This window comes from Lissotriton vulgaris, chromosome 5 (genome assembly GCF_964263255.1).
Source record: "Lissotriton vulgaris chromosome 5, aLisVul1.2, whole genome shotgun sequence".
Classification (NCBI taxonomy): domain Eukaryota; kingdom Metazoa; phylum Chordata; class Amphibia; order Caudata; family Salamandridae; genus Lissotriton; species Lissotriton vulgaris.
In genome coordinates, this window is record NC_141693.1 from 1019296848 (window position 1) to 1019319629 (window position 22782).

Here is a 22782-nt window from a genome sequence, read left to right on the forward strand (position 1 = left end):
GGGGTTCGACTCAAACGTCCTGGATAGATTCGTCCTAGACATCCCCCGCATCGAATATGTCCACAGGTGCCGGTGCAGCATGCTGGGCCTCCTGGCGCGCAGCTCGTCGAAGCCTAATCGTCTTCTTGGACCTGAAGCGTGAACAAGCCATACACTTGGCTTCATCGTGGTCCGGCAACAGACACTTGTTGTACACCGGGTGGACGTCGATGTGGGGATACTTAGAGTTGCAAACCGGACATCTCTTGAATGGACTCCGGTCCATGATGTAAGGTCGATAGGTCTGGAGCGTCGACTGGGCCTTCCGTGCCGAGAGCACGCGGGTGTCGAGAATCCGGCTCGGAACCGAGCAGGAAGAAAACTAAGCCCAACAGCAAGACTATACCGACGTAATAAACTAAAGACCTTTTGGTCTCAAGAAAGTTTTATCGATTCCGACTAGAGGGAACCCAAAGACATCCGAACCCAATGGCGGAAAAAAACAATCTGAGGATGAAGTCGATGCCCATGCGCACTGTAGTCCAGGGGAGGAGCCACCTATCTCGTGATACTTCGAAGACTCTTCCAGGACAACAATGTGCAATCATCCAGACCCAACACTAGGCGGCGATCTATGCACAGATAGGAATTCAGCAGCCCACATGCCTCGAACACACATATTTGCCTAGCCAATAGGTCTCACATTTGACAGACCCCCCAGGATATAGCGGTATGGATTAGCAAATTTAGCGGCACAAAAATGGAAATTTAGCGGCAATTTTGCGGCATTTTATGTGGCCATTTTTCCTACAACAAACACAGATATCTCAGTTTTTTTAGTTACTTAACAACATGAAGCTATGTATATTTGGTTTCTTTACAATGTAGACACTTTGAGGCAGATTTACAAGCCCCTTGCGCTGCTTTTACGCCGCCGTTGCGTCACTTTTGTGACGCAGCGGCGGCGCAAAAGATGCACCATGGTGCAGGGTATTTACTACGTGACGCATCTCCCAGATGCGTCACGTTGCAAAGCATTGTGCCAGAAGAGGCGTACCATTGCAGGTCAGTTTGTGTCTTGCAATAGCCTTAGAGCTTGGTGCCACTGTACCTGCTGCACTAATGATGGCTATACCCATCGCCCCTTTTATTAGTAAGCACGTTAAATAGTACAGTGTATTTTGAACACGACCTGATATCCCACCGGATGCCCGTTCGACAGACCTAAACACTAGAGAAAGAGCAGTCAAAACCGCCAAGTGGTCACTTGTTAAACAGTAGCGAACTGCATGTTGGTACTTGTAGTTTCGTTGCAAAATGTCAGCCTGCAAATCGTCTCAGATTTAAAAGCGGGGACTGATTGAAGTTGACACCCATGACATGGGGCCACTTGATGCCCGTGTTAAATTTCTCGCCTCTAGGATTTTTCCCATGGCTCACTCCCAGGGGGAAATGGTCTGCAATAGGTGAGCTCAACCCTCTGACTTCATCCCTTGTCCAGCGCGCCTCTGCAGATACCCCGTCCCGTGTGCGCCTCAGCTCTCTCGGCTGAGTGGTTTTGTCTGTTTATCTTGAGGGACAGACATCTCTGCACGGCGCTCCGTCTCCAAGCCAGCGAATAGGGTGACCAACTGGCATTGGTGCAAATTCAGGACGGTGAGTGTAAAAATTCAGGGCAAAGGGTCAAAATTCAGGACCCAAATTCAGGACAGGAGCTCAAAATTCAGGACAAAACTTCAGGACAATAGGTACGTTTTACAGACACATCAGAGGTCGCGCAATAGTATATAAGTAAGCCCAGCCATTTCCAAACATATTCAACCGTTTGCAAACCTATCCATCATGTATCCTTCCATCTATCATTTCACTCATCCATCCCTTCATCCATCCCCTCATGCATCCTTTCACTCATCTCCATTATCCATCCACCCTTTCACCCTATCCATCTGTACACTTATCCATCCACTCTTCATCCCATCCATCCATTCACTCATCCATTCAGCCATTTACCCTTTCACCAATCCAGCCATCCTTTCACTTACTAATCCTTCCACCCATCCACTATTTTAGTCATCCATCCATCCTCCCTTTCTCTCTCCATCGACCCTTTCACTTAGCCATCCTTCCATCCATCCATCCTTTCACCCACCCATCATCCATCCATCCATCCATCCTTCCCCTCATCACCCATCCATCCTTCCCCTCATCACCCATCCATCCTTCCCCTCATCACCCATCCATCCTTCCCCTCATCACCCATCCATCCCCTCATCACCCATCCATTCATCCTTCCCCTCATCACCCATCCATCCATCCTTCCCCTCCATCCATCCATCCATCCATCCATCTCCTCATCCATCTCCTCATCCATCCATCCATCCATCCATCTCCTCATCCATCCATCCATCTCCTCATCCATCCATCCATCCATCCATCTCCTCATCCATCCATCCATCCATCCATCTCCTCATCCATCCATCCATCCATCTCCTCATCCATCATCCATCTCCTCATCCATCATCCATCACCTCATCCTTCCCCTCATCCATCATCCTTCCCCTCATCCATCATCCTTCCCCTCATCCATCATCCTTCCCCTCATCCATCATCCTTCCCCTCATCCATCATCCTTCCCCTCATCCATCATCCTTCCCCTCATCCATCATCCTTCCCCTCATCCATCATCCTTCCCCTCATCCTTCCCCTCATCCATCATCCAGCTACCCTTCCATTTCTTTATTTTCTTAAATTATAGACTGCATGTTTGAAGAACCGAGGTTTGCTTACAATTTAGTGACAGTAATTACGCTCTGTGACGAGAACCACGTGCTGCCTCGGTGTAATCTGGCCGAGTCTCGGATGTTTGGGGCCCTGGGTAGAAATGGAATGTGTGAGGCCCCCCTCTAAATAGCAGAGACATGACACATTGCCTCGTACAGGAATTCACAGACGCAGGGCGCTTGCCCAGAGCTCGAGAGACAACCCTCCAACCTCACCTCTCCCCAGCCCCTCTTCCACCTGCTGGCGCGTGCTGCCCTCCTGGGACCCTGTGACCTCTGCGGCTGGCCCCTCTCGGGCTCTCCGTGGCTGGATAGCTGAACCGGTCTGCTCCTTAACAAGCACGTGCGAGGTGGGATCAATGGGGCGCAGGCTAGCCACTGAAAGGTGCTTTTATCTGATAATTAGCATCAACTTGGAGACAAATTGATTGTTGTCTCGGGGTAACAAGAGGGAAATGGCAGTCGCGGATTCTACCATCAGGCAGGGCTGTTTGCATGTGAATAGATGTCGCTGCTCCTGAACCTGCAGCCCCTCCCTCAGTCACCTTCGAAGCACCTCTTAACAGGTCATCAAGGACTGGAGGTGTGAGTGTTGCAATCCCGCTGTGCCTCTCCAATGCTGCTGATAAAGCAGACCCCCCAGGATATAGCGAAAAATGCTGCGATTTCTACAAAAATGCCGATTTCGCGGGCATTTTTGTAAAAATCGCGGCATTTTTTAAAAAGTGCCGATTTCGCTGCAAATCGCGATATCCTGGAGGGTCTGATTTGAGACCTTATAAGTGTTTAGCCATGCAAGAGTTGGTGTTTCACCAAGGATATTCTGCTGTATCACTAAATACTTAAAGGGTCCAAAAAGCAAGACCTATTGGCTATGCCATTGCTGGTTTTTTTTTTGCTGTTTTGTTTAAGTTGCCAGATCTAGAATAGCTGGACAGGGTTTTTGTTAACAGTTCTTTCGTTCAAATGAACTTCTTTTCATTGCTCTGAATGTTGTTTCCATTCTGGTTGTAGGTAGTAGTCATTCCCGGGGGTGTGGGGGCTGCCTAGCTGTGCCCATGTGCTGAACTTTGCAAATGAGAAAAAGCCTGGTGCAGGCGCAATTTACAAGTGTGGAGTGAGTGAGCCCCAGGCAGCATGACTCACTCAGTTCATGCACTGCACTTCCATACTCAGCATGGTTTAAGGAAACTTTACCCACTCCCTCCCGGGCATCGAACACATTTACCAAGAAACTCTGAGAAGAACCTGCCTGCTGCACTGATGGCTGGTGGTATGTGTGCCTGGTGAAAGCGTGCACTGGCGGCTGGTGGTGTGTGTGCCTGGTGGAAGCAGGAGCATTCACACTGATAGAAGAGACAAATTAAACTGAGGGGGGGGGGGAGGAGGGGAGAAGTTCGAGCAGAGGAGCCTGATTACAGCAATAAAAACACAGATGGCAGCTGTGCACATGCTACGGGCTCGTGAACGCAAGCTGTAGGCCAGCAAAAGCCTCTGGTGACACTTTTAAAAGACACTAAATGTCTCGTAGAGACAGCGCATGCGTTGTCTCAGGCGAGACCTAAAAATCAATGATGACAGCCGATGACTAGCTGTGACACAAATAAGCAGGTAAGTGAGGGACAAGTAAAACTAACCAATGGTAATCAATGGGTGGGCTCAAAGCCATCTATGTACCCTGGAAAAATAATGAGGATGTTATAAGAGCTCAGAATATGGGAATACTGGTATAAATAAACAGTCACCTCACTACCTGGCACCAAATGGGATGGGGCAATCAGATTCATGAACCTTACGTCCCGTGGACAATTAAGTGTCCTCTAAAATGTCATACCGATGTATCTTGCAGTTACTTTTCTCAGCAACTTTATAACATATTGCCATCTACTATTAGGATCGCAGCATTCTGAAATACTAAGACTACTAGAACCAACAAAAGTTTGCTAACATTTAAGTCTAACATCATACAACACTATCCATCTAATGCAAAGCTTACCTTCTCCGTTTCTTTGGTGGAGCAGATCGCGAGCGCGACCTGGAAGAGGATGAGGACGAGACAGATGAAGAATCCTCGCTGTCACTGCTAGAGCAAGAAGAACTGCATGAACGACTAGTATGGGTCCTTCGGCGCCGCCAGCCACTTGACTGAAGGCTTGCAGAGTCCTTATGTTTTCTATAGCAGCGCAAAGACCTTTTGGAGGCAGCAGCATTACCCCGCTGATCTTGAGTCCTCGACTCCCCGCCATCACTGTTGCAGGGAGATGCTTCTGGGGACATTAACACTGATGTGGAGGAACAGTCTATATTTGCATTATTTGTTTCACTAGTCCTATGATCCAACTGGTCTTTACAATCCTTAGTTGGGACACTGTCACCGTGCATTAGAGACTTGAGAGGACTGCAGGAAATGCTCTTCCCAGATCCTTTATCCTGCTCTGGACAGTCTTTATTTTGGGTCCGCTTAGCTATGGAGATAATCGGTTTGATTACAATACTCTGATGATGCTTTACATTCCAACGGGAACCTTCGGAAGCAGAGGCAGCAGACTGTAAAGGTGTTGGTCCAGTCTTCAATTGTGTGGCATCAAGACTGCTTTCAGGCTGGGAAGTACTGAGGAAACAGTAATCATGTTCGCCATATCCTACATGGACTGTAGGAGCTTGGGGCACATCAATCGCAGAGTTCCGCTTGCGTAGTTTGCTTACAGGCAGTGGCTTCGCCTCAATAAGTTTGACTGTCTTGAGAGGAGAGTTGATAGTCCCTTCTTGCAAAGCTGCATTTAGAATGCTGGGTTTTCCCAGGAGGGAGACTGATGAGAGCGGTTGGTGTGGTGGAGTTGCAGGTGGTGTCAATTCTACAGGTTTAAGGAAATTATAAATAAGCTTAACATTGGAATACCAGTGACTAACTGTCTAGATTTCATAGCAGAATGGTTCTAAAAAGCCTTAAGCAGTACACATTTATAACAATGCTATCAACAAAAACAATTACATGCCTTTTAGACTGTTACTTATTGCAGTTTTGAGGGCAGGCCAGATGGGCACACTCACTTTCATTGCAGAGGTTTGTCAAAAAATGACTTGCCAATTTGTTTTTTTTTCAGGGGCAAAAGTAAATCATTAAAGCTAGAGCCATTCTCACAATGGACAAACTAATGATTCAGAAAAACTGCAATTCTTCACATCATATATAAAAGTCCAAAAATATTAAATTCTTCTCAAACTTAAAGGCACTTACCTGCAGTACTGCCAAAGCCAGGAGCTAGCAAGGTGTCCAAAGGTTTATTCTGCACTCCAGTCTCAAACCTGGCAAACGAAATAAAACATTTTTTTAAAGTGCCAGACTCAGACTCTCAGACAGACTCATTTATGTCACAGCAACTGCTCTTGCAACTGTGACTATTGAAAAATGTCTGTAAATAATCTTACCCCCAACCCCCACTTCCGAGCACAACCATGCATTAACACAATCAGAAATAGTCCCAATGTGGCCGGTCTGAAGCTTTTATGCGCAGCCTGGCACAATACCATGCCTAGTAATAAACCTGTCCTTTAGCACAGTGCATTTTTGATTATATAAATGGTCATCACTTTTTAAATATAGACCCACCACCCTCAAAGTTGGGTAACACCTGGGGCTCAATTCATGGGCTTATCTCCAGTGAGCTGCAATTAATAACATGAATTTGGCCCACGCTAGAGAGCACTGAAAAGATAAGAATTTGCATTTAGTTGGGAAAATACGCCTCTGGCCTTGGCACTGGATTTTTTTCTTGAATGTTGCATAAATGTCCATATGGAAATGTAGTACAAACGTGCAGGGAACTCTGTCCCAAAGATCACATCTCTCTGGAATGTTAGTTGTAACCTCGCTACTTGTGGAGCAAATTTCAACTATGTGAAAACAAATGCAACATACACAAGTAAGATAAACAATTTTTAAAACCAGATTGCGGCTTTGAACGCCATTCTTACTTCATGAAGTGGGCGCAGACAAACATCACAATGTTTTTTCATTTTGGGTGCAAAAGTCCCTCTGTATATCCGTACTGAATACGTTCATCATAGAGCTATAAGCACAAGCTCGTAGGAGATTTTTAGGGGAGCTTGTTTGCATTTCTAAACTGATAGAATGTCCCATAATAGCCCAATATGAAACTTCTCCTGTTCGGGCTCTAACCAGCTGTTAACTGTTCTTAAAGCCAAACACTTGTGTGGACGATCAGTCCGAAACAGTTGTCCAGAATTCTATTAATCCATGTTCCCTTACTTAAAATATATTGGGGGTCACTTTAAAAGTCAGACAAAGGATCAGAACGATTGTTTTATGAAGAAGAAAACATTTTCATACTCACTACTGCTGCCAATACCATGCTATTGTGCCAAGAGACGTCTCGGCATGTAGGACGGCACTTAAATACACTTTGAGATACAGCACAGCCATGTCTAAACTGGTGAAAATTCGACAATATTTCCACTATGCAGTGAAGTTCCTACCCAGGAACAGAACTGAGCAGCCGTTCAAGCCTATTCCAAGGAGCACTTGACAAGATCAGTATGCAGCTGTAGGGTAACCCATGTCTATACTCACCTAGAGTTTCCTACAGCCAGGTTATCACCAGGACTTTGTGAACAGTGCTTTTCCTCTTTTGCTGAAAAGAAACCGGATGTGTTAACAGCTACAAGCCAAATGGACTGCAAGAGCTGGTGACTGGTGCGCGAGGAGACAAATGATTAAGGAATTTTATAAAGCGCGTTGTTACCTTCCACCCCAAGCGGAACAAAGGATCCTTGTGCTAAGAGTTAGTAAAAGCAGGAACTTGCCAGCAAAATTATGTAGCACATAAATGCAGATAATTCGTAATTTCAACTGAGTATGGCAAGGATTAAAAATACACATTTGGAAATAAAAAAGCATTAGTCGTGCACTAAAACACAAATCAAACAACTAGTATGTGCAGTAACAACCAATGTTTGAAAAGTAGCGAAGTTAAAACCAAGTGCACAGTGAAGACTGGTTTAGGACAACACGGTGCAGCACATTTTTGAGAATCCACTTATTCCAAAGAAATATTTGGTTTATAATTGAAAAAGAGTAACTTACTCACCCAGTAACTATCATTCGGCACATGTTTGTATTTTCCACTGCTCCACACGTGTGGCTATTGCTGTGCGGTTTCCAGTAAAAAATTGAGGTTCCCAATTCTAAATGGTTGCCATGTACGACAGGATAGGTGCTTCCCTGCCAGCCCATATGACAGGATAGATGGCACATCGATACTTTTTTGGATACTTATGCATTCATGCTCATGGTTTTCCTACCCGTGGCCGCCAGGAACACAGTAGTCCAGGGCTTTATTTCATGGCTGGAATATTGAAATCCTATTTTTCCTAGGAGTAACGCAATCTCCGTTGATGAGACTCCTGCATGTACACATTGCGGAAGATGGTCTTCTACTGAACCTCCCTAGGCCGTGCACTTTGCAATCTGCTTTTTGGAGTCTATCCTGGGCAGTAGGTGCGCTGCTCTGAGAGGCATGCTCTATTGAGGTATGGCATGAAAGCTAAGCACATTTCTCGCCCATCTTTTCAATTGGCTCCTGTTACTGTCATTTAGAAATCATTGCTTTTCATTTGTGAATAGGCTCAGTAGTCCCTTCTTGGTACCGCCTTGTCTGCATTTGTAACCTTCCATAAAGACTGAACTTTAACTTGTGTCACATGGTCTGCTTTATCTAGATGGTGAGCACTATTTTCTTTAAGGGTCTTCCCTATTCCACCCACGTCTCAGCATGGCGCCACCTTTTATATTGTTATAAGTCATGTATTTTTAAATTTCTAGAGTGGTTCGCTTTAACTATAGTGGCCGCATTTAATGTACGGCGCGGTCCTCTTTCACGGCTGTGCTTATTTATTTAATTTACAGAGAAGGGCCGAGTTTCACTTTAGCGCACAACTGCTTTTACTTTAGCGACAGTGCTACAAAAGCTTTTTTTACACTGATTGAGAGTACCCCATACGTGCTTGCACTTTAATGTTTGCTGCGCCCCTTTCTTTAGACGCTGTTCACTAACATTATGGCGAGCAGCTTCTAAAGAAAGAGGCACGGTCACAATTAAAGTGGTCTCGCATTTGCAAGAGTTTGAACTATTAGCTTTAGAAATAATGCTATATATATATATATATATATATATATATATATATATATATATATATATATATATATATATATGTTGCTTTGAAAAACAAATAAAAGGAATCATCATTTACAATGCCAATAGCTTAAAATCTTGCAATTGCGAGACCTATTCCACTGAAAATGCTTATTCAAAATTGCTTCGACTACCGTTTCAAAAAAGTCTTACTTTCAAAGCCATATGCTATTGCCATACGATCCTTCGGAGCAAGGGTCCCAGTTATCTGCACCCTTTCAAGCCCTAGGTCCCTGCTGGAAGATTAACTGTTGGATCTTTCCTAGCATCATTCCCCATTGTCAAAAGGGTGCGGCTCGGAGGATGCTACATTAGCTTTTTGCAACTAAAAACGGAAATCCCTGCCTCTTTCAATCAGACAGGAATAGTCAGAACCACTGTTCCGCAAAAAGCTATAAACCTGGCTGTTTGAGTTAGCCTAAAGGGCCATGTTTTAATAATAGCTTACTGTGTGGAGGATCTTGTTCACCTTAACTAGAGCTGGTAAACTTTGGTGCGAAGTAGCCATGCGCTTTATAAGTGATTTTATTATAAAGCAGACAGGGGTGGAGTCCTGCACACTACATTTGAAAGGGACAATAGTATTTGGTAAGTAATATATTCTCTTCCACGAGGTGGGCTTTGCAATCAATTGACATTTTGAGAGCAAGTAGAGGGAGGAAAATATAAATCAAAGGTCTTACTGGACAAATATTATGGTACTAATTAAAATACCTCTGATGTGGAACAGGCCTTTAGACCGCGTTTATAGACACCACCTTATATTTCTGAAAATCACTTATTTGAAAATCACTTTAAAGTTGTATCATGGACCCAACCAAGTTAAGTACACTATTGTCGTCTATGTCCCAACAAGTCAAATCAGCGGTCTCTACGAAAATTCTTATAAAAGAGTAACAAGTTACCAATATGCTATGAAAAGGATTCAATTATTTTCCAGAGTTGGACGAAATCAAGTCTAGGTCCGCTAGGAACCAGTCTTACATCATAATGAGACATTTTCGAACCCTTGAGGCAAGCATTTGATGTTAACATAGGGCGGACAAAAACAGCGTGGTCAAGTTGAGAGATTCAAAGAGAAAATTAATTGCTAAACCCATCTGCGGTGGCCAATGGGTTGATGAATTGAGCCATCCCCAAAACGTTAAATGAGGTCAATTTTAAATGTTGTAGTGTCAAAATAAGCTCAAGTATTATGGCTTAACATTTGATTTTTTTTGCACGGTATGAATGAAGGCAGTTTTAAGGCTGCTTTCAGATCATGACCCCCCCCATAGCCAGGAAGAAGCATACCAGAATGAGAACTCTTCAGAGACAAGACACAAAAACTCTGCAAGGATCAGCAAATCAACTCTAGGAAAGTGGATAACACTTATCTACTCCACAGTTCCATTGTACCTTTAAGTAGATAATCACCTGCAACTACCTTCAAATCCAATAAAGTGGAAGAACTGATGAAGCTAACAAGCTAGATCAAGCGTCTATTTGATGTCAGAGCAGTTTCGGACTGTGCCTTGGAACATATCCTGAGCCCTGGACCTCTTTCACCAAATCAAACATCCATAACAAATGCGTACTCAATGGGTAAGTCCCTTACAGAAAGAGAGAAACAATCACTCTGCTCCTTGAAAAAGCCATGTTAAAGCCCAAGATGTGAAAATAATACCGAAAGATTTGAAACATTTAACAAAAATTCAGTAAAAGTAAATCAGAAAACAAATCCAGAGGGTAGTACGAACTACTCCATGACAATCTGTCAGATTTCAGACGATCCGAGTAACTGAAGCAGCATATTTTTTTTAAGAGGACATTGATCTCATTTACCTGGATTAACGGCATTAGAAAGCTGTGATCTTTATCGCTTTGGCTCATAATATTGCAGTTATAACACTAAAGAGGTTTAAAGACCTGCAAGGGTTAACTCCCCTAACCACAACGGAACCCTTTGGTCTAGGAGCATTTGTACCTTAGCTGGAAACCCGACGTGGAAAGTCACTTTTATAGGACAGTTTCCCTCATGCACTGTATGTGGCATGCTTCATCATTGGGAACCTCCTCGTACCATGATGGCTTCTCACTGTATGGGCTACAAACCCCTCACAGAGGGAGGAGCTCAGGAATGTTTCTGTGCTAAGGGGTATACAAAATACCAAATTGATGAGCTCAGGGTGGCGAGAACAGTAAAGCAAGTTAAAGTGACAGTTATAATTAATTACAGGGCTCTCAAATAACTTTATTGGGGCGGCCCAAGCCCCCACCTTTCACAACTATTAAATGCGGTAGGTTCCAGGCAAACAAATGCTCAACGTTTAGAAGGGAAAAAGGAATAAAAAGTTGCAAAAGCTCATAGAAATCACAAGGGAAGGGAAAAAATGTTAGGCCCCAAAAGCATTGATCAAAATGTCTATGAGCCCATGACCCTCCATTTAAAGCCTTAACATTGGAACAAGAAATGGTTTAACCAGCAGACTTAAAATAAATGTCAAAATATCCATTTGTTTGTGGTACCCTTGGTGCATGCCCAAGCCAACGGACTATTAAACCCCCATCGCTGCTAGGCCTTCCCCGCCCCGATGACAAGCCCTTTTATGGCTATTTGGGGTAATTTGTGCTTAGGCCCCTGTACCCCTTTGTCCACATAAGGTATTCACGCCAAATGTGCGTCTTAACATCCTGAGGATTCTTAAGGTACCATGGGTTCGTGTATTCCACTGGAAGGGACCGAGAAATTACACAAAATACAGCTAAATTTGGGGGTTTGGGGGAAACCTAGGGGAAAAGTGCTGCAGAAGAAAGTGTTTGTTTTTTCCCTGCAAATGATAACAAAGGGTTTGTGGTGCTAAATTCACCACCTTTCCAGCTTTCAGGAACAGGGAGACTTGTCAGAAACATTTTTCTACACAGTGTTGGCAACTTACTGGGACATAGCCCATGTTTTTTAAAGCAATATACTGTTGCGTCTGCTGAACCCTTCTGGTTGCAGGGATCCAAAGGCCTTGTAGGTTCAACAAGAACCCAAGTTACCCAGAGCCAATAACTGAGCTGCGCCTTGCAATGTGTTTTCATTGTGTTTTGGGTATGTAATAAAATAATTTGGTAAAATATGTGAAAAATAGGTATCAAGGAAACCTATGTGTTTCCTAAATGGGAACAAAATATAGAGTTTAGAAGAAGCAGTGGTTATTTGCACATCTCTGAAATTGTGGGTGCACATACTAGCATGTGAATTAGAGGACATTTTTCAAAATAACTTTTTTTTACCCCTGGTCTTACATTAGGAAAGCAGAAATGCATAGAAAGTCAATTGGTAATAAAACTTGTTCAGCTTTTGTGTTCTCCCAAGTCTCCTGATAAAAATGGTACTTCACTTGTGTGGGTAGGCCTAGTGCCCATGACAGGACACAGCCCAAAACGCAACCTGGACCCATCATTTTTACTGGGAAAATTGACCCTTTTTATCCGCAATGTGACTAAATGTGGATTTTGGACCCTCGCTCAGATGGCACCTAGGGGAACCTAGCAAGCATGTACATTTTTTTTAAATAAATAGGCACCCCAGGGAATCCAGGATGGGGTGGCTTGTGTGGCTCTCAGCAGGGTCTGTTATCCAGAATCCTTTGCACACCTCAGTGGCAAAAAGACGTTTTCTTCACTTTACTGGGATGGAAAGTTCAGGAATCTACGGGGAGCCACAAACTTCCACCCACCCAGCATTCCCCCAGGTCTTGCAATAAAAAGGTTACCTGACTTGTGTTGGTAGGTCTAGTGCGTACAAAAGGAAAACACCCTATCGATAATTTTGAAGTCTCCACAGTACACGTTTTGGGCCATTTCCTGTCGTCGGCATGAGGCCTACCAGCACAAGTGAGGTACAATTATTATTGGGAGACCTGGAATGGGGGAGAGGGGGAATAGGACTGGAACGCTGGGTGGCAGGAAATTTGTGGCGGCCCGGTGATACCACAACTTTCCCCAAATAGGCTCCAATCCACTTGAAGAGAAATTGCGCTTCTCTGCAGGAATGCTTGCCACCTCAAGATGGATGACTGAACGTTGCCTCCAACTCAATCCCGGAAAACCCTAACTTATGCTCCTTGGAAGAGCCGCCAGCATCTGTATGGTCGACTGGTGGCCATCCCAGCTGGAAGTGGCCCCCAGTCCCATCTCCTCAGTAAAAAGCCTGGGAATACAATTGGATCACAAGTTGACCATGAAAGACAATATCAAGAACATCAATGGTTCCTGTTATTACAGTATTCGCCTCCTACGTAGGATACTCCCCTACCTGCCATTAGACAATCGTAGAACGGTGTTCCAGGCGATGGTTATGAGCCGCCTCGACTACGGGAACAAACTATTGGCTGAAGTGGGTGAAACCATGCTAGCCAAACTTCGTTATCCAAAATTCTGCAGCAAGGATGGTTCTACACCGTCCCCCTGGGTCCCCATCACCCCCCTTGCTCAGAGAGCTTCACTGGCTTTCAATGAAAAAAAGATCTTTAAGATTTAAAGCAATCAACGGAATGGGCCCTGTACCATAAGACTCAACACTAACTTCCCTGCCCTCCCTATCTATGGAGGCCTTCGACTCCCTGAGCCTTAAAATTAAGTCAGGATCTCCTGCAGATCCGTTGAAACCGGCTCAGCTTAAGAATATGTCGCAGTTATGTTGCACTCCGGTGCTTTCTGTGATTAATCTGTCACTTTCCTCAGGTGTAGTTCCCATTAGGTGGAAGCAGGCTGTAGTTACACCTATTTTGAAGAAGGCTACCCTTGACCCCCTCAAACCCCGAGAACTACCGCCCTATTTCCTTGCTCCCTTGGGCTACGAAAGTCGCTGAGGCCCATGTGAACTGAATTCTTGCCAGGGCCAACATTCTTGACCCTACCCAGAATGGGTTCCGTGCGGGCAACAGCACGGAGACGGCCCTACTTTCTATGGTCGAACATCTGCGTTCTGTGCTTGATGCGGGTCGGACAGCGGCACTACTGCGATTAGATCTCAGTGCCGCGTTCAACACGGTCTCGCACAGGATCCTGCTCCAGCGACTAGAAGAAGTAGGTGTCACGGGTTCCGCCTTATGTTGGTTTCGCTCTTTTCTTGCTGAAAGGTCATTTCAGGTTGCGATCACGCCTGGCAAGTCTAAATCCTATCCGTTGGACCTGGGGGTCCCTCAGGGTTCATCGTCAAGTCCCACACAATTTAATCTTTACGTGAGGCCACTGGCTGCTGTCGTCAAGCAATGGGGCTTGACGATGGTATATGCAGATGATACGCAGCTGGCGGTCACGTTGAGTGGGAACTCAGACATGGTGGCTCCCAGGTTCCGTGACGGTTTACGGGCAGTGGCCAACTGGATGAATTCCAACTGTCTCCAGTTAAAAACCAAGAAGACCGAGGTTATGGTGGTCGGCAAGCAGACGGAGTTGTGGGGCGACAAGTGGTGGCCCTCTGAACTGGGTGTGACCCCCTCTCCAGCATCGGAGATAAAAAAATCTAGGGGTTTGGCTTGACCCGACCCTCAGCTTCATTTGTCACACCAAGAAGGTGGCGGCTACATGCTATGGCATCAGAGGTCTAAGACCTATCCTTAAATTCTTTGATGCACCCACCAGGCAACTGGTGGGTCAAGCATCAGTGCTATCCCGGCTGGATTATGCCAGCTCGCTTTTGGCTGGGATTAATCAGTCAGAACTCACCCGGCTGCAGCGAGTTCAAAATGCTGCAGCCAGAGTGGTGATAGGTCTGCCAAGGCGGTGCTCGGTCTCCAAATCGTTGCATTCTCTCCATTAACTCCCCCGTAAACCAGAGGATTCAATTCAAGGTACTATGCCTTGCGGTTAAAATCCTCAAGGGCACGTCTCCCCAAATTCTGGAGAACCTGCTGATACCGTATGTACCCCCGCGAACCCTCAGATCTCTGGGTCAGAATCTGGCAGTGGTTCCGCGCTTCAGGCTGAGTAGAGCTGGTGGCCGTTCTTTTCGAGTGCTAGCGGCGAAGTGGTGGAATGCTCTTCCTTTTCATATCCGGGCTCTTAATGACCTTCAGTTTAGACGTGCCATCAAGACCATTTTATTTGTTTAGCTCTCAAACTGTGTTCTGTGGCCTTTCTGGTCTTTTATCGGTGTTGTGTTGTGTGTACCTTGTCAAAGCGCCAGGACGCCCTTTCGCTGGGGCAGCTGTGCGCGTTATAAGTATAAATAACATAACATAACGTAACTACCGCAAGGCCACCCCAAACAGATGCCCTCATTTCCTCCTCCGCCTCACCTTCCTCCTCTCTCACTACCCCTCCTTGGCCCCTGCCAGTCCTTGAACGGCACAAAATAAATATCTCACGGCCAGTAACCTTACTATTACTTCCAACCTCCGTGCCATGGTTGGCTGATACACCCCTAATACTCTGTGACGAATCCACCGCTTGGGAATCTCATCTCTATTACCGACCCCTCTAATACACAACAACCTAACCCCTCCTCCCCTCGGGGATCTCCTATTAACACTTCTGTCCCCTCAACGACAATTCAACACCCTACCCCCCTTCTCCTGTTTTTCAATCATCCTCCTGGACAATGCATCCTGGTACACCGAATATATTCAGGGACATCCCTCTCATTCATTCACCCATTACCGCCTCGAACAAACGGAGACACCCACCCCCCTCCACAGATCTCCACACTAAACTTGCTCAACTTCCCCCCCCTTTCCCAATACCCAGATTTGCTGGCACACTTGGACGATATCTCCCTCCAGATGCACCTCTTCTCCCTCGAACTCCATGATTTGAAATCCCTCTCACTTTATTATCTCCCGTTGTTAAGCCCCCTCCTCTCTAGCCATAACCGGCTAAGAACCCCCGCCAGCACTATTGATACAGCCCCACTTGACCATCCCTCTTCCTCTTCTATCTTCGATTCCATTCCCCTACCCAACTCAGCCTCTTTTGTCCAAGAAGATCATCCAGCCTTACGCCCAATGAAATGGACAGCCTGCTCAAGTCTTACCAGTCTGACACAGATAGCAACTCTAGTCCAAAGGGTATATTTCAAACCATTCATTCCAACCCTAACAGAGAACCCTACCACAACCTCAGAACTATAAATAATGGCAACCTCGAGAGTAAACATCATTCAGACCCCGCCCACCCTCACGCCGGCTCCACTCAAGTGCATACTACTCAATTGCTGGTCTGCCAACAAACACATCTGAAATCTTCGACTACATACAAAATAATGAGATAGAAATCATTATCCTCACTGAAACCTTGCTCAACCCTTCGTCTACCCCAATCTTAGACCTCTTGGTGCCCCCCTCACATGACATAATCCGCCTGGAGTGAGGAAGCAGGGTGGTGGTCTTGCCTGTATACATAGGAACACTTGCGGTCTCCTTCGCAGAGCCCTCCTCGCCAGCTAATTATGAATACCTTTGCTTCAACATCTCTAGTAACAACCAATCGGTCTGCAAATTACACACTTTCTATCACCCTCCAGGCGACAAACGCCCCTTCATTGAATAATTAATGGAAATCATCTCTGGCAACGAGGACTCAGTCCAGCCCCACATTAACCTTGGGGACTTTAACCTACATTGGTCAAATACTAATGACCAAGCAGTATCATGCCTTAAGTCCTCCTTGAATGATCACAAATTGACTCAACATTGTGATCAACCCACACACACACTAAAGGGGAAACTTTAGACATCATCTCCTAAGATCATAACATCACTCTGGACTCCATCATACCTTGTGACTAGTCGGATCACCACATCATTATATTCCATCTCAACTCGGAGGTCCTCCAGTGTAAAACACAAACAACTAAATCAAAGATATGGAAAAGGGACCTCAGATATCAACACAGCTGACCTAGCAACCCTCTGTAAGCGAGCCCTTTCTGCCAAAGGGGAAACACTTGAAGTCCATGCACTCACAGATTACGACAACTCCTCTATTGCCAGTATCATAAATTCTATAGCGCCACTCCAACAAAAGAATGCAGCTACTAAAAGATCTAAACCTTGGTTCAATGGCAACCTAAACTCAGAACGTCGCAATCTAAGGGCCATTGAACGTTCCTGGAGATCCACACCTTCTGCAGACCATCTAAAAACCCTACGATCAGCAAGAAGCGCTTATAACAAACTAAATCAAGACAGCTAAAGCGGAATATTTCAGATCCCAACTTATCCAAGCATCTAATCGACCCAAGAAATTGTTTTAACTGGTTAAACAACAATCGGTGGAAGCCCCAACCATCCTTGTCAAACATAGGTATGAGGTCGCTGAACTTATAGCCACCCAAAATCTTGACATACTGTTCATTACAGAGACCTGGGCAGACTCTGCCTCTGGCCCGGATTTTAACATAGCTACCCCTGATGGCTATTATGTCACCCGACTAGATAGATCTTCTGGAAAAAGAGGGGGTGGTTTAGCAATCATACATCGTGCTAACCTGGCTCTAAAAACTGAACCAATGATCCACGATTCCATGGAAGCCTTATGTTTCACCTTTACTCTTTCTCCCACTCAAACCTTTAAAGGCACATTACTTTACCGACCTCCCACCTCACGCACATCTTTCCTGGAAGCTCTCAATCCTCTATTAGAACCAGTAGCTGCCTATACAGAATACACAATACTGGGTGATTTTAATTTTCATCTAGAAAATCAGGCTGATAAAGATTCCATCAAGATTATCTCGGATTTCAAACTGTAGGCTTAGAACAACGAGTCTCCTCAGCCACCCGCCAAGCCGGTCATATCTTGGACGGACTATTCACTAACAACGTATGCATGACTCAACCTATGGTGATTCCACTCACCTGGACTGATCATTCGGCAGTCGTATTCTCTATATTAATCAGGAAACGTAAACACGGCGTACCATCTGCACGCTCACAAATTAAATGTCGTGATTGGAAAAATATTGACCACCATGTTTTTAATAATGTACTCAAAGCCACTAAATGCAAAGAATCAAATGATCCAGGTGAAACTTCCAATAACTATGTGCGCTGGTTGAACAACGCACTAGATTATGTGGCACCTGTCAAAAAACTGCAGCCTAACCGGAATAAACCTTCTGCTCCTTGGTTCTCCGAACTACTAAGGCTCGAGAGACAAAGGTGTCGTAATCTAGAGAGACGCTGGCGTAGGAACTATGACAACAACGATAAAGAGAGATACAAGACAGCCCTGCAAAACTATAAAAAACTTCTCACTAAGGAAAAATGTAACTTTTACACCACACAAATAGAATCAGCTCAAAATTCAAGCAAACAGTTATTCCAGGTGGTAAAAAAACTATCCAACCCCACGGTTCCCGATTCCATAGAACCTTCTCAAGCCTTCTGTAATGAAATTGCTGATTTTTTTAAAGGAAAAGTAACAGATATCTTTGATAACTTTACAAAAAAAACTTCTGATGTTACAGCAGGCCCAGCTGCTCCTTATATACCTACCAGACCTACCCTGGATTCATTCTCCTCACTCTCTCAAGTATCTATAGAGGAAATTATGAATGCAGTCAAATCAGGATCTCCTATGGACGCTTGCCCCCCAAGCATTCTTAAATTAGCATCTGATCAGGTAGCCCCGGTGCTTACCCATATTTGTAACACGATGTTCCAGACTGGAGATTACCCAAAACTCTGGAAGAAAGTCATCGTGAAGCCCCTTCTAAAAAAATCAACACTAAATCCAGCAGAGTTAAAAAGCTATCGTCCCATTGCCTCGCTTCCTTATCCTTCTAAAGGTATTTGAGAAAGCAATGAATTTACAACTTTCAAGCTTTATTGATAACAACAACCTACTAGATGAGACCCAATTTGGGTTCAGAAAGGGGCACGGCACCGAAACCGCCCTGATAAAAGCAACTGAAGAAGTTAGAATAATTCTAGATCAAGGCGGCACAGCAATTTTGATACTTCTAGATCTATCGGCTGCCTTCGACACGGTCGATCACAACATCTCGATAGACCGTGTCGATGCCATGGGCATCCAAGGCAAAGCTAAGACTCTTCTGGCATCTTTTTTATCAGACAGAGAACAGTCTGTGAAATTGGGTAGCTATTATTCGCCTGATTTCACCCTGCCTTGTGGAGTTCCTCAGGGCTCCTCGCTAAGTCCGACGCTTTTTAATATCTATGTATCGGACTTAGCGAGGGTGATTAAGTCATTCGGCATAGGAATAACATCATACGCCGATGACACTCAATTAGTCCTGGCTATTCATAGAAATGGAGCTGCAGTGGCCGCTAACTTCCAGGAAGGAATGAGAGCGATTTGCACCTGGATGGACCAGAACTGCTTAAAATTAAACTCCGATAAGACGGAGGTCATGCTCTTTGGCGACCTGACCCCGTCTTGGTCACCAGTCTGGTGGCCAGCAGAGCTGGGAGATCCACCTCTCCCGGTGCTAAAAGTTAGGAACCTCGGAGTTCTATTCGATAATAAGCTTACTTTCCTTAGCCATGCCAACGCATTGGTTTCAGCGTCCTTTTATACCTTGAGAATGGTAAAGAAGCTTCTCCCGTTTTTTCCTCCAAACTCAGGTAAAACCCTAATGTCTACGCTAGTCCTCTCAAAATTTGATTATTGCAACGGACTATGGCTAAATGCACAGGAACAAGTCATGAATAAATTACAACTCGTACAAAATGCTGCTGCAAGAATCCTAACCGGTACACCCAAATTTTCATCCATCTCTCCCATCATTCGCCAACTACATTGGCTGCCTGTCAGAAGCCGCACAAAGTTTAAGGCTCTGTGCATCATTTACAAAACATTGAACAATACCGGACCGGACTTCCTAAAAAAATCCATCATTTTCCATAAACCCAATCGTTCCTTACGCTCTGCGGCATCTCAGCTACTTGATATTCCACGCACGAGGAAAGCAACATGGGGTGACAAACGTTTCACAGTTGCTGCCTCTAAATTGTGGAATCAGCTCCCCCTTAATAGCAGATCAAGTTCTTCCTTACTTCTATTTCGGAAGCACATAAAAACTTGTCTTTTTAACCAGTAAGTTTCTGCAAGAGCTCCCTGCAATCTTAACGAACTCCAGCGCCGAGACACCGAAAGGTATTTGTGCGCTCTAGAAATTTTATAAATAAATAAATAAATCCAGCTGCAACAGTCATCCCTCCCTCTTGTGATGATCTGGCTGCCATCTTCACGGAGAAATCTAGACTTATTAACATCGATTTGGAGACCAGGATGGCTCTATTGCTACATAATTAGCCTGCACCCCCTGGCCTTGTTAGACAAGGCAGAACCAGTCAGATGGGGTATCAAGAACACCGCCTCCTGGGATACATTTATTCCCCTAACTGAAATGAGATCAAATGGTTCTTCAGAGTATTAACCCATCAAATCACTTTAATGATCCGCTACCTCCCACCATCTTCAAAGAAATTAAGGATGAAATCTCCCCCTTCTGAACAAAGATAGTCATTGCATCTCTGTCACAAGGAACGATCCCGGATTGCCTAAAAGAGGCGCAAGTAACACCTATTTTAAAAAATCAACAGTAGACAGTACAGATCTTAACAACTTCTGACCTATCTCCAGTATCCCTACACTAGCCAAACTCCTTGAAAAATGCGTCCAGTCTTACCTTTGTGCTCATATCGGAAATTTCAATCTTCTGGACAACACCAATCTGGTTTTAGGAGTGGGCATAGCACAGAATCAACTCACACGCATGTGATGGATGACATCTTAATGATGCTTGATCGAAATGAATCCTACTCTACCTCTCCTCCGCCTTTGGCCCTGTCAATCATGACAACCTTTTATTCACTCTTGAACAAAGGATGGGCCTCTTCAGTCAGGTGATTCTGTGGTTTTCATCCTTCCTGCAGCACAGGTCACAAAGAGTTAAAGCTAACCACTCCCTTTCCCTGCCATCCCCAGTCAACATGGGGGTTCCACGAGGGTCCTCCCTTTCTTCCATTCTTTTCAATTTGTTCCTTGAAACCTTAACTAATGTCCTTGGACATTTGCTTCCACATGTATGCAGACGACACCCAACTACCTGAAAATCTCCTCCCTAGATGACTTCACTTCACTCAATTCCACACTACTGACTACCCAAAACCGGTTAACGGAAAACCATCTCCTGTTAAATACATCCAAAACTGAATTCCTCCTCATTTCCCCCCCGAAACATACTCCTAAAATAGACCTCTGGTTGACCCAACTCACCGCTTTCAACTGCTCCCCCCCGCATTATCGATTCAGCGAAATCTCTAGGAATCACCTTGGACAAGCATCTGAATATGAAGACCCATATTAGCAACGTGTGCAAGAGTGCTAACCACGTGTTGAGAACACTCAGGAATCTCAAGCCCTTCCTACCTAAATCTGACTTCAAGTAAGTGGTCCAACGCTTGTTCTGCCGAAGCTGGATTATGGCAGTGCTACGTTATTTGGCCTCCCCAAATAAACGCTGGCCCCCTTAAAGGCTTCACTGAACGCAGCGGCCAGATTGATCACGAACACCAAGAGAAATGCCCACTTCTCCCCGGTCTTAAAATCTCTAAACTGGCTGCCCTTTGAAGCTAGAATTCAACTGAAGATCGCCTGCCTATCTCACAAAGCCATTCACTTCAAAACCCCCAACTACCTGGCGCAAAAACTAGTACTATCAGGAGGGGGTAGACCGTCTAGGAGTGCCAACTCACTCCTCTTGAAACCTCAGATCTTTTGTAAAAAGAGAACATGCCAACGAGCATTTTCTGGCGTTGCACAAAAAATTTGGAACTCTTCCACCGGGAATTAATAGAATCTCCTCCAAGGATTCTTTCAAAGTGGAAGCAAAAAGATTCCTCATGAATAAGTTCTTACCTAAACACGATGGACCCTAATCGCGCTGCAATTACTACAGCATTGGTTAATAATTCTGTTTGTTACAACTATTCCCCTCCCCTTACATCTTTATGTATCATCACTCCCTGATGTCATCTTATCACTGACTAGCCCACTGTGTTAACCCTGAATTAGATCGGATCGGTTAAGTTTGCACCATCTGATTCTATGCATAGTTTCACCATTTTTGTCTGACTGATCTTACCTTCCTCTCCATCCAACTGTAAAGTGCTCTGATATCCTTTCAGGATCAAGTTCACGCTATATAAAACTTTATAAATAAAATATTTGCAAAAAAAGCTCTGTAAGCAGGTGTCTGGGCGCAATCTATGGCCAAATTCTTTAGCCCTCCTGAAGACCCCCCGCATTCGTCTTACCGGTACCGGCAGAGCTTTTTCATATATTGCTCCCAAGTATTGGAACTCTTAACCAGAGGCTTTACGTAAATCTACCTCCTATCTGGCTTTTAGAAAACAACTTAAAGCTTTTTTGTTTTAATCTGGTTTCCCTTTTTGTGCAGCTCTTTCCCGGACTTCTTTCTTGTTATCTTCTAGGTAAGCGCCGAGATGCCCCCAGGTGAGTCATGCGCTATACAAGAGTCCACTAACATAGCAGAGTGAGGACAATGTGATGTAACTTTTTAGGTAGGTTAGAGGTTTGCAAGGGATTCTGGGTAGGAAAATGCTGGAAGATCCATGCCAACCACACTTCCATGAACCCCGCTGGGTGTCTAGGCTTCTCTAGATGGCCGCTGGGTCTGGGACCAAAAACACATGCGACCCCTTGAAAAACTAGGTAGTTTTGGGATAGATATGCGGGCACCTATGTTTTTGGTCCCAGGCTTCAAGACATGTAGGGAAACCTAAAAAACCCAACATTTTCCTTAACAGAATTCACTGCAAACCTCAAATTGAGCTAAAAACGTCCCA

General features: G+C 44.8%; 1 protein-coding gene across 2 annotated transcripts in view; it reads right to left on the reverse strand.

Annotated features, from left to right (window-relative positions):
* The window catches only part of PPRC1 (PPARG related coactivator 1), a 173927-nt gene that overhangs the window by 53018 nt on the left and 98127 nt on the right, over positions 1–22782 (reverse strand). For both annotated transcript variants that reach the window (XM_086922636.1, XM_086922635.1), the window contains exons 7-9: positions 7351–7411; positions 5998–6065; positions 4756–5614 (exon numbers count right to left, since the gene is read on the reverse strand). In XM_086922636.1, the coding sequence (XP_086778762.1) occupies positions 4756–5614; positions 5998–6065; positions 7351–7411 (988 nt within the window). The remainder of the gene's footprint in view (positions 1–4755; positions 5615–5997; positions 6066–7350; positions 7412–22782) is intronic.